The sequence below is a fragment of the Dermacentor silvarum genome, chromosome 3 (genome assembly GCF_013339745.2).
Source record: "Dermacentor silvarum isolate Dsil-2018 chromosome 3, BIME_Dsil_1.4, whole genome shotgun sequence".
NCBI lineage: Eukaryota > Metazoa > Arthropoda > Arachnida > Ixodida > Ixodidae > Dermacentor > Dermacentor silvarum.
This window is the reverse complement of record NC_051156.1, coordinates 76,428,784-76,445,888: the sequence shown is the minus strand read 5'-3', so window position 1 is coordinate 76,445,888 and position 17,105 is coordinate 76,428,784. Positions and strand designations below refer to the sequence as shown.

General features: G+C 48.2%; 2 protein-coding genes across 2 annotated transcripts; both read left to right on the top strand.

Annotated features, from left to right (window-relative positions):
- Positions 1–1,083: 1,083 nt before the first annotated feature.
- Positions 1,084–15,062, top strand: LOC119445516 (uncharacterized). Its single transcript, XM_037709782.2, has 4 exons — positions 1,084–1,179; positions 4,618–4,658; positions 12,670–12,735; positions 14,785–15,062. Exons 1-4 carry the CDS (start codon positions 1,119–1,121, stop codon positions 14,977–14,979), a joined length of 363 nt encoding a protein of 120 aa, XP_037565710.2. The 5' UTR covers positions 1,084–1,118; the 3' UTR covers positions 14,980–15,062.
- LOC125943826 (uncharacterized) lies at positions 5,146–9,895 on the top strand. The gene is made up of 2 exons (XM_049663351.1): positions 5,146–5,260; positions 6,635–9,895. The coding sequence occupies exon 2, from the start codon at positions 7,525–7,527 to the stop codon at positions 8,458–8,460; it is 936 nt and encodes a 311-aa protein (XP_049519308.1). The 5' UTR covers positions 5,146–5,260; positions 6,635–7,524; the 3' UTR covers positions 8,461–9,895.
- Positions 15,063–17,105: the final 2,043 nt, after the last annotated feature.

The window sequence follows — 17,105 nt, the reverse complement described above, 5'->3', positions numbered from 1 at the left end:
TGCCCCCTCGTCTGAGAAACCGCGCCTAGACAGTGAAGCGCCAGCGGTCATTTTCTTTTCAGTCTCTCCCTTTGCATCCAGCTACAGCCGACATCGACGTGACGTCACTCCACTAACCCTTTAAAACTAACCCGCCGAGGATGACGAGGCCGCCTTTGACGAAGATAGGTCCTCCTATCGAAACGTTGGCCAGCCTTTCTGAGGCCCCTTATCCCTGTTTATAATCCTTATTCCTCGTGTGCTACTCCATTAGTCAGCCACCTTTTTTGCTGTTGCATGTAGTATAATTCTACTTCTTGAGCTACATTATTTGCAGAAGCGGACATCGTTTGCGCGGTAAATGAAGATCACTATTTGAATATTACAAAGGTTTCGCGAATTGCCTGGTAAACTAGATATTTTACAATACATTGAAATTCACGAATTTCAGTGCATGGCTTGGAAAGTCATATTCATTTAGAACTAATTCTGAGAACGATACCAGTTTCTAAGTATGCGTTGCCATAGTTTACGACGAAATGTATTGGTCTTCATGTAACTTTTGAGTATGAATGCGTAAACTGCCATTTCGTTAAATAAATTAGTATACCAACAACGCATGTTTACCAAGTAGTTCGACGGCGTTTATCTCAAAACTGGTCCTAGTTACAAATTTTATTACGCATTCTAGTGCTCTTTTGTGTGGAAGCAAAGTGCGAGCAGGGTCACATAGGGCCTTAGCAGCTCTGACTACAAAAGTAATTTGTGCAGAACTCTTACTTGTGCGACTTATATTGGGCCTGCGTGTACGGTGAATCGTGGTTGCTGCGCAAGGTGTTCCGTAAATTGTTGAAAAGCGTAAAAAAGTTCTGGAAATATTACATTCACTTTTGCGAATTCTCTAGAATGCATAGTGTTCAACGACACAAAGCTAATGTATTGCCATCCGTATATTTACAGTTCTAATTGTATCAATAGTTCATAGATTGTGGAATATGAAACAACTACCATATGTTGGTATTATGTTGAATCAGAAAAGCAGCTTTGTTTCCCGGCGACGGGCAATACAGGTTTCCGGGCGGCACAGGTAGTCTATGAAAATTTACATAGTTTTGTAGCAATGTACACAATATATAATTATGGCATTAAAATTTTCTTCCATAATACAGAACTACACGGATAGCGAATACGATTACGAAGGTAAGTTTTACTGAAATCTGATAAAGTTTCGCAGAAGGTATTGTCCCTCAAATCTTGCATAACATTCAGTGCATGCTTGACACATGAAAGTGTCAACACTCAATTGAGAAGTTTCTGATAGTCCCTCATAAAATAAAGTTATGTCATCAGACGCCTGGGGTAAGTCATTATGAGGTTCCGAGAGCTTCTTCATTGAATAAAACTAATAAATCTATTTTGTTGAGCAAGTTCTGCTTGGAAGACATATTCTGTAAAACAAGTTATACTACACGAAAGTCCAGGAGCTGAAGAATATTTATTATTTGGGAACCTAATCAGATAAAATTTACAATCTGGAGATTTCAAGGTTCTGAAATTTCTGAGGGGGCTATGATGGACGCCGCAGTGGAAAGCTCTGGAATTATATCAACGACCTGGATTTTTTACGTAATTTGAAAGAACGGTCACCAAGCGTTTTTGCAACCCCTTTCTACTGTAATGCGCAACCGCGGTTGGGAATGGAGCCTCCATCATCGTGCTCAGCCGTGCGACGCCATCAATACTTTGCCATCGCGACACGTGAGCATAGAAGATTAGAACATTTGGAAAGAGATGGACGCTTTTTACACGCGGTGTTTTTTTTTATTACAGGAAACTTTAGCTTGGTGGTTGCGATCTAAATACATGGGAAAGGCGAAATCGGTTTACTCGGCAAATGCTACATCAACTTTGATTGGGTTTGTTGCGTTTAAACGAAAAAAAAACTAAATTATACTGACTGCTTGTTGTAAATTTTCGATTTAGCCCGTTAATGTTGTAATAAATATCCTTCTAAATTGCGACTTTAAGACAACGAAAGAATCAAGTATGCAACTCCGTAACTCAGCAATTAAATAGAATATCACAATTCTGGGATTTGCTTCTAAAAGTACATCTGCTCTGGGTGCACAGCTATGAATTTGTAAACTTCGCGCTTCTATTTTTTGACGCTTACGAGATTTCGACAATAACTCTACAGAAATTCTGGCATGAAATTGATATTGCGCTTCAACAATCACTAGAATTTAACTCTTACTATCAAATGAAACACATGTCATTAAGTTTGGCGCAGTAGTTACCTCAAAAAGCGTTTGTGAGTTTTACATGTATTTGAATAGGCGGTATTATTGTCGGGTCCGATAAAAAGCTTCCCCTTAAGGGGCACATTTTAAAAGCGAAGCCTGTCTTTCCGAACCTCGCCAGGTTTCGTGACCGTGGCTGTGGCCTGGCTGTTCTCTTGCCGAATAGGCCAACCAATCATAGCGGAGTACGCGCGCGCGCGCACCATCGGGTTCCTTGCGTCACTACCAGATGGCGCTTGTCTCTGCGCAACTCGTTGGATCTGCTGCATTTTACATTAAAATTTTGCAGGCGCTCTTTCAACTTACGTGTTGGCAACACCAACGGAGTTTACACCTTTCAAATACTTTAGGTTATGGCTGACGTAAACGTAAATAAGGGTAATGTTAACAAGTGCCAACCATAAGTGACTGTGACACTAGGCATTATAAATTACAAGCAATAGGTGGCTTTTTTCGATACGTATAATAGCGCTGCTGCCCGTCGATTTGTGCTTCACGTTTCTCCTAAAATATCGCGCTAAAGATCTAAGATGTCCAGATAAAAAGTCGTAGTTTCGACCGAAAGGCGAACCGTCGGTTGGGATAGCAAATTATGAGATAGCTATACAAAGTAAGGAAGGTAATTTTATCGTCTGTATAAACTTGCAAACGTTCGCTTACTAACTAAATTGCCAAGCATGGTGTAAATAAACCTCGAAAACATGAACACATCTCAATCGATCGTCGCAGACACTCGCTGTCAAAGCGCTGGCGTGAGGGAGAGCGGCAGCAGAAGCGAGTGAATCAACCTTCGTGCTGCCTCTCTCTTCAACCCGAACTAAGAGGCGAGAACAGGGCGCACACGAAGCTACCAACCTTCCGCGCACTTAGACTGTGTAGCCATCGCAGATCGCTTTCGACGTAGTGCCAGCGGTTCCTTCCCGCCTTCTTTCTTTGCGCGCACCAAATCGAGCCACCATACTCGCCTCAACCTCCCACACTTTCACTCGTAGCCACAGCATACGGGTACTGGGTACGATGTTATCGCGCTTCGACATTACACGGAACATCACGGCGACGATGATGGCTCAATTGCGCCTGGACTTTCCATGCAATTGCTATCACAATAATATATTTCACTTGAAAATTTCAATAATATCCCCTTTAGAGAAGCATGGAAGCTGGAAGCTTCCATGAAGCTTCCGTGCTTGATGTTCAAAGTTTGAGAAATAATGATACAAATGTCTCGTGCCCGTTTGTTTTCTTCTTCGCCTTTTTGCATTTTTTATTTGTTTGTGGGACTAGGCAGCTGTCGAGTCCATTATTGCGGTTAGAAGCGTAATAAGAAACCTAATGCGGCGCTGGAAAGCCATGGCCAAAAGCTACCAAATTGGTCCCTTCGGAGTGAGCGCTTCTCCTGGGAAAGATAGGGAACCGTTTACCCGTGTTCTACCATCGAGTTATGAGTGCACTTAACCTTCGGCAACACATCCATAGTGTGCGTGGTATAAGTCAGTGGTGTATGGTGCCAGAACGCCGCCATATGAGGTTCGGTTACCTGAATCACTTCTTTTTCGCGTTCAATGTCGCACTTCTCTTCTACGCGTTCTGAGATGCTGCAATGAAAGGGCATTGTAATTGATTATTTGTTGATCTCTGAAGTAAATGGGGCTTCATAGTGATTCATAAGATCGATAGTGATACGGAATAGCCGCGTAAATAGCCTTGGGCATCAGCTACACGTAAACAATAGCTATGAAAAAAATGACCTTAGAATTTGCTGTGAGTACTCTAAAACACGTCCAGGCTACTATGATTTCCAGGATGCATTCACAGGATGCATTCTCACACGTTAATAGAATCCTGTGCGAGAGAAATAAGGGAAACTGAGGGACTCCGAGGTACGTACAGACCTGTCTTTCTAGGAAGCGTTACATGTTGATTTAGGATAAAGCGTAATCCTAAATCGCGAGCGCGTCTAGCGCGAAAAGAGAAAAATTAAAAGCAACGCCCAACAGTGAAAGCCGATGAAAGCCGCATTGCATCATTCCAGGCCTGTAGCCTAGGTGCTTTAAAAGCATTGCAGTGCTGGTAGATAAGTATATTTCAAAAGGCAAATGTTTCGCTGAAAATATATACAGCTATGATAAGGCATGCGCTCCAATGCGTTATGGGCATAAAAGAGCTGATCATGTGCTGACAATATCCACATGACATGAGTGCCGTCAGAGATTGGGCATCACTGCAGCGGCTGTTTTGATATAGCCGAAGATTGCTGGATTGACCTTTATGAAAATGTCGTAAACTGGCATTAGAAGCTGTATCATTGGTTTCATTCTATGTTCTCGGTTCTTTCCAGATTCGTGCGCGTACCATATACTGTTAACATCAGCGCATCCGGTACGCATCTTTTTATTGCACTTTTCGCTGTAAGAAGGCGTTGTTTTTTAACCAATTTAAGTATTGCACGATTCTGTGTGTGTTCCTTCTTCACTTCGTGATTAGCAAAGAAAGTTTAGAAAAAGCTAATGACTGCACGAAGTGTGATGGAACGAAAAATGACATGTTTAATAATAACAGTAATAAGAGGCGGAAATATATGAGATGTGGTACATAACCGGGTTAACTGATATTGTAATTCCAACCAAATGGTGTTTGGCAGATCATGACACTGTAGAGCAGATAACCAGCTATATATTAGGCTGTTTGAATGAAGGAAACAGGATATCAGACTCGGTGAATGATGTCAAATGATACGTAGTGTCATTAGATTACGAGATTTAGAGGCATCGGATGGATGCGACTCAAACATGGCAGGGGCACTTTCAGATCGCTGGTAAATGCTTTCGTCTTGCATGGGTCAAAATAGGATGACACCAATGTTCCTGCCGCTGAAGGTACATGTAACTTTTTTAAACTTGAAATGGCCGCTTTGTATTCCTTGTGTGCGGTTCTTGTCACTCCTAAATAAATGAAGTGAATGCAGCTGATTTGTTAATATTGTGACCACGTGTGACAATGTGGTGGGTGACTCTGTGCTTGGGAGGCTGATTTAAACTGCAGGGCCTTGTCACCTCAGGGAAGTCTTCGAGGATACGAGCAAACGGGCATGTTGGGATCAGCGTGCGGATGCCGGTGGGAGCGATAGCCGACAGAACGCCAGAGATCGAGAGGCGCGTCTTGCTGTCAATCAGGCGATGGCGGCGCATGCTGACGTCAAGGTCGAAATGAGTCAGGAAGTCGGAACCGAGGATAGGCTGATGGACGTCGGCTACGATGAAGACCCACCGGAATGTGCGCCGCAGGCCAAGGTCGAGAGTGAGGGACCGCAGACCATACGTGGCGATGGAAGTAGAGTTTGCCGCGCGGAGTGTAGGTCCAGGTGACTTATAAGCGCGGTCACGCTTGGAGGACGGCAGTACACTGACCTCGGCACCCGTGTCTACAAGGAACCGCAGGCCGGAAATGCGATCCATGACTATGAAAAGGCGGCCGGGTTGTAAGGCGAGGTCACATGCCGCCGTCAGTGATCTCGCAGTGCGTTTCCCGACCATTCGCATGGGGACTTGCACTGACGGGCGCGGTGCTGGAAAGTGCGATGGTACCAGCAGATAGGCGAGCGTCGAGGACTGCGCGAGCGGCGACTGGTCGGGGAAGAAGGACGGCGGCTGGGACATGAGTTGGAGCCGCGCTCGTCATGGGAGGACGTCCGAAGGGCGTCGATGGAAACGGCGAGCTGGTCGATCCGGGACTCTAAGCGGGCCATGGTTGAGGACTGTGGCGTTGAAGAGAGGGCGGCGACTGAAGGAGAAGTCGCGTCGTGGATTCGATCAGCGAGCTGGGCGAGGCGCTCGAGGGTCAAGTCCTCTGTAGCGGCCAAGATAAGGCGGGTGGACTGTGGTAAGCGCTGCAGGAAGAGCTCCCTCAACAGCGCACTGTTCGAGTCGACGTTGCTTGTGCCCAGGAGCTGACGCATGCTGTTGAGCAGCTGGGAAGGGCGGCGATCTCCAAGGTCCTCGGAGGTAAGCAGCTGCTGGATGCGCGCACTCTCAGACGCCGTGGTACGTTCTAAAATGCTCTGCTTCAGTGCTGGTATGGGGCATCACTCAAAGGTGCAGCGATAACGTCCGCCACTTCCTGAGCCACCTCAGGAGACAGGTTGCAAAGCAAGTGGCGAAACCGCGAAGTCTCCGAGGTGATGTTGTGCAGATCGAAGGTGGCTTCGACCTGGGCGAACCAAACCTGCGGGTTGTGGCGCCAGAATGTGGGCAGGCGGAGCTGTAGAGCTGCGACGTCCCGTGGGCGCGCGGTAGCGTCAGGCGGAAGGTAACCTGAGGGTGGGAGGTTGCTGGGGTCTGTCATCTCTGAGGTCGGAGTCAACACTGTTATTAATACACACTATTACTTCAACACACACTCCTGCCGGAACGCTTCGGTGCAGCAGGATATGCTGTGAATAAACATATATATATATATATATATATATATATATTGCCACACCTTGCAACATGTGCTGCATAATTAGACAGCCGAAGACGCGCGCTAGTCCACGCGCCATACGCCGGCACCTGCTCTGACGGGCGCCAGCGAAGAAGCAGACAAAGATACTCCATCACGGCCGCTGGATAAAAAAAGCACCTTTTTTTATCCAGCGGCCGTGCTCCGATCCACGCACGGGTGCTTGAGCTTTGCGTTTGATCAGCTGGCGGTCAGAGACTCAGACACAACGCTTCAGGTCGCCTGCTCTTCTAAACGTGACATTTCTGGTGGAGGTGCTGGGTAACCTCGACCTATGCAACAGACCACTCCTAGCAGCAAGAACGTCAGCGCCATACCGGAGCTTGCACCAGTGCATCGTGCCAGTCGGAAAATTCGAGGACTGGCCCCCGAGACTGTGCCGTCAACCAGGAGCACAATGGCTACGGCGGAAGGTATGGTTGCGACATTACCAACTCATTTAACGCTGCAGAACTCGCGAGTGCCACGTTCCTTCCACGGCGACCTTTCTGAAGACGTGGAAGACTGGCTGGACGACTTTGAGCGAGTGGCAGATTGCAACGAGTAGGACAACCGAGCGAAATTAAAGAATGCGTATTTCAGCCTCGAGGACGGTGCTCGCACCTGGTTCCAGAACCGCGAAGAGGCCCTGACATCATGGCGTGAGTTACGTCGGCAGCTCTTGGACACGTACGCGAGCCCCAATCGCCGAAAGCGAGCAGAACGGGCCCTCCAATCGCGTTCTCAGAAGCCCAATGAAAGGGTTCTGATGTACGTTGAAGACATGACACGTCTCTTCAGGCGAGCCGACCTCAGCATGCCGGAAGACAAGAAGCTCCGTCATTTGATGCGGGGTGTCAAAGAACAGCTCTTTGGTGGGCTTGTTCGTAACCCGCCGAAGACGGTTACCGAGTTCCTCGCAGAAGCCGTTGCAATGGAAAAAGCGCTGCAGCAGCGGTCGAACCAGTATGACCGGCAAGTGAATGCTGCTTCGACAACCGTCGGTCTGGGAGCTTTCGCGGCTGACATTGAAGTGCTCCGCGAGCTAATACGATCGGTAGTCCGCGACGAGCTGCAACAGCTGCACCGGGCGCAGCAGCCTACGGTCAACCACATCGCTGACATCGTGCGTGAAGAAGTGCAGCATGCACTCGGGGTACCTCAACCTCGCCCCGAAAGAACACCCCAGGCGAGTGAATATCGGCGCACGACATACGCTGACGCGTTGAGGCGCAGTCTCCCTACGTCGGCAACATCCCCACTCGCGGCGACCGATTTCCAGCGTGAGACGTATGGAGACACATTGAGCCGCTCCATCCCTGTATCAGCTCCGCTAAGTCCCGTTTCTCTCCACTCGGCACAGGCGGTACCTTACTTTCCCGACAACCGCCCTGTCACACGTAAATCAGACATTTGGCGCACGCCCGACCGACGACCGCTTTGTTATCATTGTGGTGAGACGGGCCACGTATACCGAGAGTGTCACTACCGCCTACTTGGACTGCAGGGTAACGCTGCCAATTCACCTCGACCCCGGTTCGGACAGAGGCCGCCCGAAATTGAAGCGTTCATCGCCCATCAGCACGCGCCTCAGTCACCAAGACGCCAGTCGCGATCGCCATCACCGCGGCGATCCTACCCAAGTCGCGAAGGCACATCGAGGATGACGCAGGGACAGTCTCCGAGCCCTCGCCTGGAAAACTGACGCCAGCGACCTTTCGAGGCGAGGCCGCTGATGCGCGACGTGCTGAAGACCTCCAAGCGACCCGACCTCGACCCAACGCAGATTCGACGACGCCTGTACCCACAGATTTGGACCTCCAAGCGACGCGACCTTGACCTGACGGAGATTTGACGACGCCTGTACCTCAGCCTTCAAACAAGTTCGCGATGAACATACCTGTGCTCGTCGACGGGAGAAATGTCAGTGCGCTAGTCGACACCGGCATTGATTACTCAAATTTTTAGCGGAAAATTGGCGAGCCTTCTCAAGAAAGTTATTATGCCTTGGACTGGGACGCGAATTCGTACAGCTGGCGGACACATTATGGCACCGCTTGGCGTGAGCACTGCTTGGATACGAATCCGAAATTGTACGTTTCTCGCTAGCTGCATTGTCCTGCGTGAATGTTCCCGTGATTTAATTCTTGGAATGGATTTCCTCCGGGAATATGGTGCCATCATCGACCTCAGGAAGCGTTAAATCACTTTCTCTGCGAGGAAAGCTACGGCACAAGATGATGCCTGCCGCCATAGAGCCGGACTTCGCGTTTCCGACGACAGCGTGACTATACCGCCCCGTTCCAGCGTTATGGTTCAGGTGATATCTGAAGGGGCGCGCAACGGTCAAGTCCTAGCAGGAGGCAACATGTCCCTTTTGCTGAACCTAGGAATTTGCGCGGCACGAGGCATCATTGACTTTCGAGATGGCCGGGCTGAAATATTGCTCACAAATTTTACCAATGAGCATCGACATCTTTTTCGTGGCACTGCCATCGCCTACACTGAAGCCTTGGAGGACGTCATTGAGTGTTTCGCTTCTGAAGAAACCGACACCGCCGAAGCCTCACTCGCCGGCATTGACATCAATAACGAGCTGCTGCAGGAGAAAAAGAAGGCACTGCGACAACTATTATCGGAATTCAAGGCGTGCTTTGCGTCTTCCTCTAAAGTTAGTCAAACGCCAATCGCGCAACACAGAATAATAATCTACGACGATGCGCGTTCTATCCACCAGCAGCCGTATCGTGTCTCGCAAAAATAACGCGAGACAATCAAAGCACAAGTAAAGGAAATGATTGACGATGGCGTCATCCAGCCTTCAAGCAGTCCGTGGTCTTCACCGGTCGTACTCGTCAAGAAGAAGGATGGCACGCTTCGCTTTCGTGTTGATTACCGAAAACTCAACAACGTCACAAAAAAAAGACGTTTACCCGTTGCCGCGCATCGATGATTCTCTGGACCGGCTACGACGAGCTAAGTACTTTTCATCTCTTGATTTAAAAAGCGGATATTGGCAGATTGAGGTCGACGAGCAGGACCGTCAAAAAACTGTCTTTGTCGGTCTGGCGGTCAGAGACTCAGACTCAACGCTTCAGGTCGCCTGTTCTTCTAGAACGTGACAGTATATATAGCGTCGACAGTCAGACGAGACACAGCTTTCAAGCACGAGCGCCGGTGTGAGCAAAAGCGCTGGACCCACTAGCGTCTGGACCCACTAGAGCCGGACTCACTAGCAGCGTCTCTCTTCGCTACAATATATATATATATATATATATATATATGTATATATGCTGCGCCCTCAAAACCTGCAACCTGGAACTTCGATCCCGCACCGTACCTTCGACCATGCCTCGTATCATGTGAGGTGATCTACTGCCACAATGGCCCAGGGGTTACCAGCCGACGTCAAGGGAAATGGCCCAGACAAATTCGTTCCAAGGCGCACGAACGGCCATGTAGAGTAGGGTAGAGGCTACAGACCAGCCGGTGAGAGGTGGGGTGAAGATTTCCGGCGCTAGCAGTAGGCGCAGGAGCGAACGAACTGTTGAACCTACTTGTACAGTCCTATCCTGTAGTAGCACTGTCGAAGGCGCTGGTAGGTTTGAAAAACTCCAGAGTGTGCGCACTGAGGATCGGCGTGAAAGGATGCGCAGATTTCGGAGCACAGACTGCGATGAGCTACTAACAACCACTGGCGGCCGTCTGCAGTATAACTGCGTCGGTGAAGCAGGTTGTCGCGAACCGCATAATGGCGAGCCTGACGACACAACGTACGAGTGGTTGACTGTGGTGATGGGTAAGCAAGCAAGTCTATATTCGAGGCATTCCACGGGTCCTTGCGCTTCTCGGAAGCGATAGTCTCAAGGTCGACTCAAGGAACAGCGAGCTGGGATAGTCAGCAGCAGGTATTGTCGTCAGGCAAGGGAGAGCGTGATAGGGCATCGGCGTCAGAATGTTCGCGTCCGTTGCGGTACAGAACGCGGATATCGTAGTCCTGCAGGCGAAGTGCCCAGCGGGCAAGACGACCTGAAGGATCCATCAACGATGACAGCCAACATAGTGCATGGTGATCCGTGACATCTAATGGGCGGCCATACAAATAAGGCCGGAACTTAGTAAGGGCCAAGAATATCGCCAGACATTCTTTTTTCGTGACGGTGTAATTGGTCTCGGCTTTCGTAAGGGTGCGACTGGCATAGGCCACGACATATTCAGGAAAGCCAGGATCGCGCTGCGCAAGGACAGCGCCGAGGTCAGCACCGCTGGCATCTTTGTGTACCTCTGTAGGAGCCGTCGGGTCGTAATGGCGCAAAATTGGGGGAGTCGGCAGCAAAAGACGGAGATTTGCGAACGCTTCCGCGCACTCTACGACCACGAATGAAGGGGTCCGTTGCTTTCAAGGAGCTTCGCAGCGGTGACATGATGGCGGCGAAATTTCGAATGAAGTGTTGGAAGTAGGAACACAAACCTACGAAACTTCGCAGTTCTTCGATGGACGTAGGCTTAGGGAATTCGGCGACGGCACGAAGCTTGGCTGGATTGTGCAGAATTCCATCCTTGGAATTCGCCGATGGGGAGAATTCCATCCTTAGATTTCCAAGGGAAATTCCAAGGCGAATTCCAATTGGACGAAGAGAAAACCATCCTTGGAATTCCTACGCCGACGTCGGTCGCTGCATATGTGGTACTGCGCTGTTCGGAGAAACTCCTCGACGCCGACTTGGAGCACTGAATACGTACCAGCTGATCCTCAACGAACGTCTTTGATGCCAACTCGGGTAACTGGGTATGTGCCATTGGAAATGTATCACTCTTCAATGACGAAAATGGTCCCATAAACTTCGCCGCTGCTAATGGGAATTAAACCCACGTCACAAAGGTTCCATAAGGACAGCAAACCTACGCTTTAGCAAAAAAATTTAATTATGCAGTTTTACGTGCCAAAACCATGATCTGATTATGAGGCACGCCTAAGTGGGGGACTACTACGGCAGTCCAGCAGTAATTACGGCAGTAATTAGTGGGAAGTCCAGCGGGCCCGAGAGGCGGCGAGGAGGCAAGGCCTCGAAGTCCCCTCATGGGAGACCTGAGCCCTGGTCGTTAAACTTCGCCGGACTTTAATAAAGTTGTTTCCATCCATGGGGGACTCCGGAAATTTGGACCATCTGGGATTCTTTAACGTGCACCTAAGTCTAAGTACACGGGTGTTTTCGCATTTCGCCCCCATCGAAATGCGGCTGCCGGGGCCGGGATTCGATCCCGCGATCTCGTGCTCAGCAGCCGAACACCATAGCCACTGAGCAACCACGACGGGTTACGCTTTAGCAGGCTGCGCCGCAGATACATGGGATATGTGCCGGTTTTCAATGAACGCCTTTCACGCCATCGCCGTTGCGAGCTCCGCCATGAATGCACTGAGTACGCGGCGCTCTTCAATGACCCTATCGTTAACTTGGGTGACTGAGTATATGCCACTGAGTGTGCGGCAAGCCAGGGAATAATTCTTAGCGTTCGCAGGTACCGCCGCGCCAAACTTCTCGTGTTCAAGGTCACGCATACTTCTCGGCAGTGCCACCAAATGTGTGTCTGGAAAGAAGGGCAACATGGAATCCGGTTGCCATATGACGCGTTTCTTAGCGTTCGCACCCACCGGCGTGCCATGTATTTCGGAGGTCACGCACAGGCTTCACGGCGGCGGCACTAGATGGCGCCAAATGTAGCCTGCTGAAGTACACGCCCCTTACACAGCTCAGTTTCGACCGCATCAATGCCGTGTGTCGCTATAGGGTTTCAGTTTTAAACGCATGACCGTCGACAGCCATCGTGAGATAAGCGCCATCAAATTTTTTTTACTGGCACAGCACTGGAGCGCCAAGTAATCTTTCTGTGACATTTCTCTTCGTACTCGCAGCTCGTAGTAAATTGCACTCTGGACTGCAAACCTCCGGTACCGATGAACGACTCCACACCTTGTGTGGTAAGTAGGTCCTTCTTCGCCTCCACAAAATAATTTTATCACGTATTTTGCTGCGACAGCAGTTACACGCTATAAAGAAGTCTTGCTGTGTCACTCATATACGTTAGGCGGTCGACGTGATCGTCAAGTCCCCGTTATCATGTCATAGTAAAATAAAGAATGGCCTGTCATTCTAATTCGAAGTTTATTTTCCTCGAACCATTATTGCAAGCTGGAGGCGCTAACCAATGTGTTCTCGCGAAGCTTTAAATGTCGCTATTTGGAGTGCGTTTAGCGGACCACAGAGACTCCCAGAGAGTGACATATGTGCATGGATTTTATAGGCCAGAGCACGCAATATGGTAACTGATGAGGGCGATGTGCGCACCCTCAGAAGTTGTTTCTGTGAGGGTGGCAGTGTCGCAGTGCTCATTTATTGCGATAGCAGCCTGCTTTTGTCGCAGTGAATGAGTACCGATCTACAAGAATCACTGAGGTGTGGTGACTTGTCTATTCCAAGGAAGACTTTGATAGTCGATCAGTTTAATTGACAGCGGGACGTATTATGTACCGGCACTCAACGAAGCACAGGAGATCAAAGGAATTGTTACAGTAAAATTTATGACATTACCGGCCATAGGGTGTGTTAATGGGAGGGGCGTGGGGGTTTGTGCTTAATCATAAGGTGGGCGTGATGAAAGCCGGGCAGGCGTAGCTGGAGACCCCTGGCTGGGACGTTCATCTTAGAGTCGGCTGATGGTATATTCTAGCGGCGTCTTTTAATAACGCAGACAAAGCGAAAGAACCCCATGTTTAATTTTCGTTTATTTCATCGGTAATTCAGGATTGGACGCGGAACCCCAAATTATAATCTAACTCACCTGACCTGCATTGGAAAGAAGGCCTCTGCTTTGAACGCCCTCATCTATGAAAAGTAGTGCATATTTGCTATTGCCTAGCGTGTTTTTTAGTAATCGAAGTAGTATTGAGAAAATGAACGTGTCAGCGAGAAGGGTATGAAAAATCTCCTCTCATAAGAACGTATATTGTGACGCGTAGAAAACAAGTAAAGGTATACTCATGCAGCACGACAAACACAACAAAGTAGGCGCATACGCTCGGAAGAAACGCGCAGCGAATCGCTGAGATCGGTTTAGCTAGTTCTTTATGTGGGGATCAGCGTGAACCTCGCACACGGGAAATTTGAAGACACAAATTTGATGCAGTGTATCAACAGCCAGGATTTGTGAGTTAGTTGGATCGAAATCTAAATCTGAAAGGGCTTCAATTGGCCCTAAATAACGGCTTCCACGTGGCAATTTGGCGTGGTAACGTTGTACTAGGTTACTGCGGTTTGTATTCGTCAAAATGAGTTTACAGCGTACGGTCCTATGTAATAACCGCTGCGGCGCGGCATGCCTCTGCTATTGCAGTCCAGTGGTGTTTTGCGAAGCTCATTGTCGCAGCCTGCATAGCACGCGCGGCAAGCGTGTTGTTTATCAGCGCCGGACTGCTTTCTCAGACATCGACGGTAACGTTGTCCTCTGGTGACCATGAACGAAGGTTCATACTCTTCCAAGACCTTGTGATTACAACGTAAAGTACTTTCAATTAAAATATATTGATATGGAGTGAAAGAACAATCACAATTTTCAACTCCCATCTACCGTAGAATACAGCAGTAAGCAAACAGTGCAAGCTAATCTTTTCATTGAGGTTTACAGGAAAAAGTGTAGATAAGCGGCTAATTTAATGCGTAATGCCTCTAACCTGAGGGCCTAATTGTGTAAGAAGATGGGTGCGAAAAGAAGACGTAGTCGAGGACAACAATGGGTTATGTGGTGTGAATGCATCAGGGAATTTCTAATATAAAGTTTGAATGCGCACCAGAGCGGTAATTGGAGACCCCTAGAAGACAGGTTCGTAAGACATTTCACGTAGAACACGCTATAAACGCAAACAGTTTAATGAAAAAATGACGATAGGTCGCTTTTCAAACTTGTAGCCCATTAAGATCAGGGTTTCAAAATAGTGAGAATCTGATGGCTTGCTGAACTTTCTCTTCTTCAGTTCAACACATCCATACCTTTCGGGAATATGGAACAAGGATGCAATTATACCTGCATGGAAGGTGTCTGTAAAAATGGTACCTGTGTCTCAAATCATCAGAAGGAATCAACATGCTGGCAGCCAAAGATTGTAATGCTTCCTCTGAGGGAAACCAATAGCAGCAATGCAACTGCTACTTCTTCTGGTGAAGAATAGGTGTACTTTTATTTTTCATTTAGTCACTATTTTAATGTGGACAATAAACTGATTCTTGATAAGCATCATGTGTGCAAACCGGACAGAGGAGTTTTACTGTTTTCAACAAATGTACACTTTGCGTAAATAGCAGCAGTGCGTTTAATGCATGTTCAAATGATAGGCAGCAAAGGATTTCATGTAAATTCACTTGTCCTTTGCAAGAAATTTTCACAAACCGAAGCAAATATAAGTAACTTGCTCCACCATCTTGGTAGTACAGGGAAATGGAAGGCGGAAAAACTATTAGGGCAGCAAGAAAATTTTTCTCTACAATTATGCTACTTTATATTCGCTATGATGCCACGCTTTTACATACAACCTAGAGTTACATCAAAAAGCAAGTAATGTTTCTGCAAATAACGTAACAAGCCTCATCTAAAAGCCTCACATTGAAGAGTTTCTTGCCATGTAATGAAGCGTCTAAGGAACATTCGTCCAAATGATGAGCAAGATCTCCTTCTGCAGTCATATATATAAAGTAATAAATTATCTGGGGACGATCACTTCATTTTACGGAGAAAAAATTCTGGGACTCAATTAGAAAGTTTTTCTCCGGAAGTAAATAAGTTAGCCTACGCTAATGTTTCCAGGAGGATTTTGATTACTTGTAAAAAGCAATACATATATGAGCTATTATGTACCTCCCTCGAGTGGTTATTGCTAGTTAGTTTTAAAACACCTTCTGCACCGCGTGCATCCCCAACTAATAATATCGATATCCATTCGATAGACTGAATTAAAGGAAATGTTGATAAGTAGCCGCGAACACTGTTTTCAAGGCAGCTGCGTACTTAGCATTAGAGTGAGGAGTAAAAAATGAAAAAAAAAATGGTTGATCCCTCTTTCATAGGAATCATTCGAACATGAAAGTGAAACGTGTCTTCACAGATGCTGTTGCATGTTTATTGTACGTGAAGAATTAAGTTGCAAGCAGCCATCAGCGGCACCCTATCACTGCAGAGGGATCGTCGGCAATTGCCACACGAGCGAAAGTTACCGAATGATTCGGGAACGGTAAACATCCCCCAGAGACACTGCATTGCACGCGCCCGAGCACTGCGAAAATCCGTCACAAACCAAAGGCGTTCGCAAACCCTACAAGCGATACCAAACGGGCTGTTAGTAAATCGCTTCGTGAACTCAGGGTCTCTGCAGCGAAAGGCGCAGGATTTGCGGGTCTGCAAGTGTGTTGCAAGTTGGCTTGGCGCGTTGCGTCCTGCTGCCGAGTCTCTTCGGCGAAGGTAGGATCATTTCGGTCAGGCTCCGTGGTGTCTTGGGCAGCCAGTGGAGTCGCGACGAGCTGAACTTCAGGAATGCTGGTGGCATAGTTGGCAGCGTACGCCGCGAACGCGCGAAGGCGTTCTGCTTCATGCTGTCTTGTGTCTCGCCCGACGAAAGCGAGATTCGCCCGTCGACGTCGTTGCCTTTCGGCGCCGCTTAACGCAGCAGTTTTCTTGGTGAAACATGGTAGGTGAAACGGCAGGCCGCGTGTATGATCTGCTGATGCACGTTGAAGCTGCACCAGCTACACCGCGTTGGAGCCTCTGCTGCGCGGAGACTATCGAAGCGCTCTCTGTCGGCTTTCATAGTGTAATGATGTGGTACTTGGCTTCACCGCTCCTAGATGGCGGCGCTATCCCTATCAAGACAACATTTTTTAAACATCAAATCCATTACAGGTAGTTCATGGTGGATCCCGGCATCATACAATACAAAATAATACATAATACAAAAATGCTAGATAAAGAACATGTATAGTATACCTGATTAAATCAAGCAGGCTAGGTGACTATTTGTCGCCGCCCCGATTCAAAGGGGATGCCAATAAATCATCATCACCATCAACAGACAGCATTTTTTAAGCTTCACATCCGGTACAGGTAGTTCATAGTGGCACGGCCGCTTGATAAAAAAAAAAGGTGCGGCCTGCCACGTCGGGCGCGCTGCTATGGGAGCGAACGTGACGGCCGTAGTTGCGTTGTCGGCCGCTTGGCTGTGCCGAACGGCGCTAGCTGAGGGGGATGGAACGCTTCGGCTTGCACGCGCGACGGCGTTCCAAGCGCGTTCCTAACGCATTTGCCAAG

Coding starts and splice junctions, on each gene's coding strand:
- LOC119445516 (XM_037709782.2), top strand. CDS start 1,119: ATGGCATTAAAATTTTCTTCCATAATACAGAACTACACGGATAGCGAA. Junction 1,180..4,617: donor TAGCGAATACGATTACGAAG/GTAAGTTTTACT, acceptor GGTTCTTTCCAG/ATTCGTGCGCGTACCATATA. Junction 4,659..12,669: donor TGTTAACATCAGCGCATCCG/GTACGCATCTTT, acceptor TCGTACTCGCAG/CTCGTAGTAAATTGCACTCT.
- LOC125943826 (XM_049663351.1), top strand. CDS start 7,525: ATGTACGTTGAAGACATGACACGTCTCTTCAGGCGAGCCGACCTCAGC.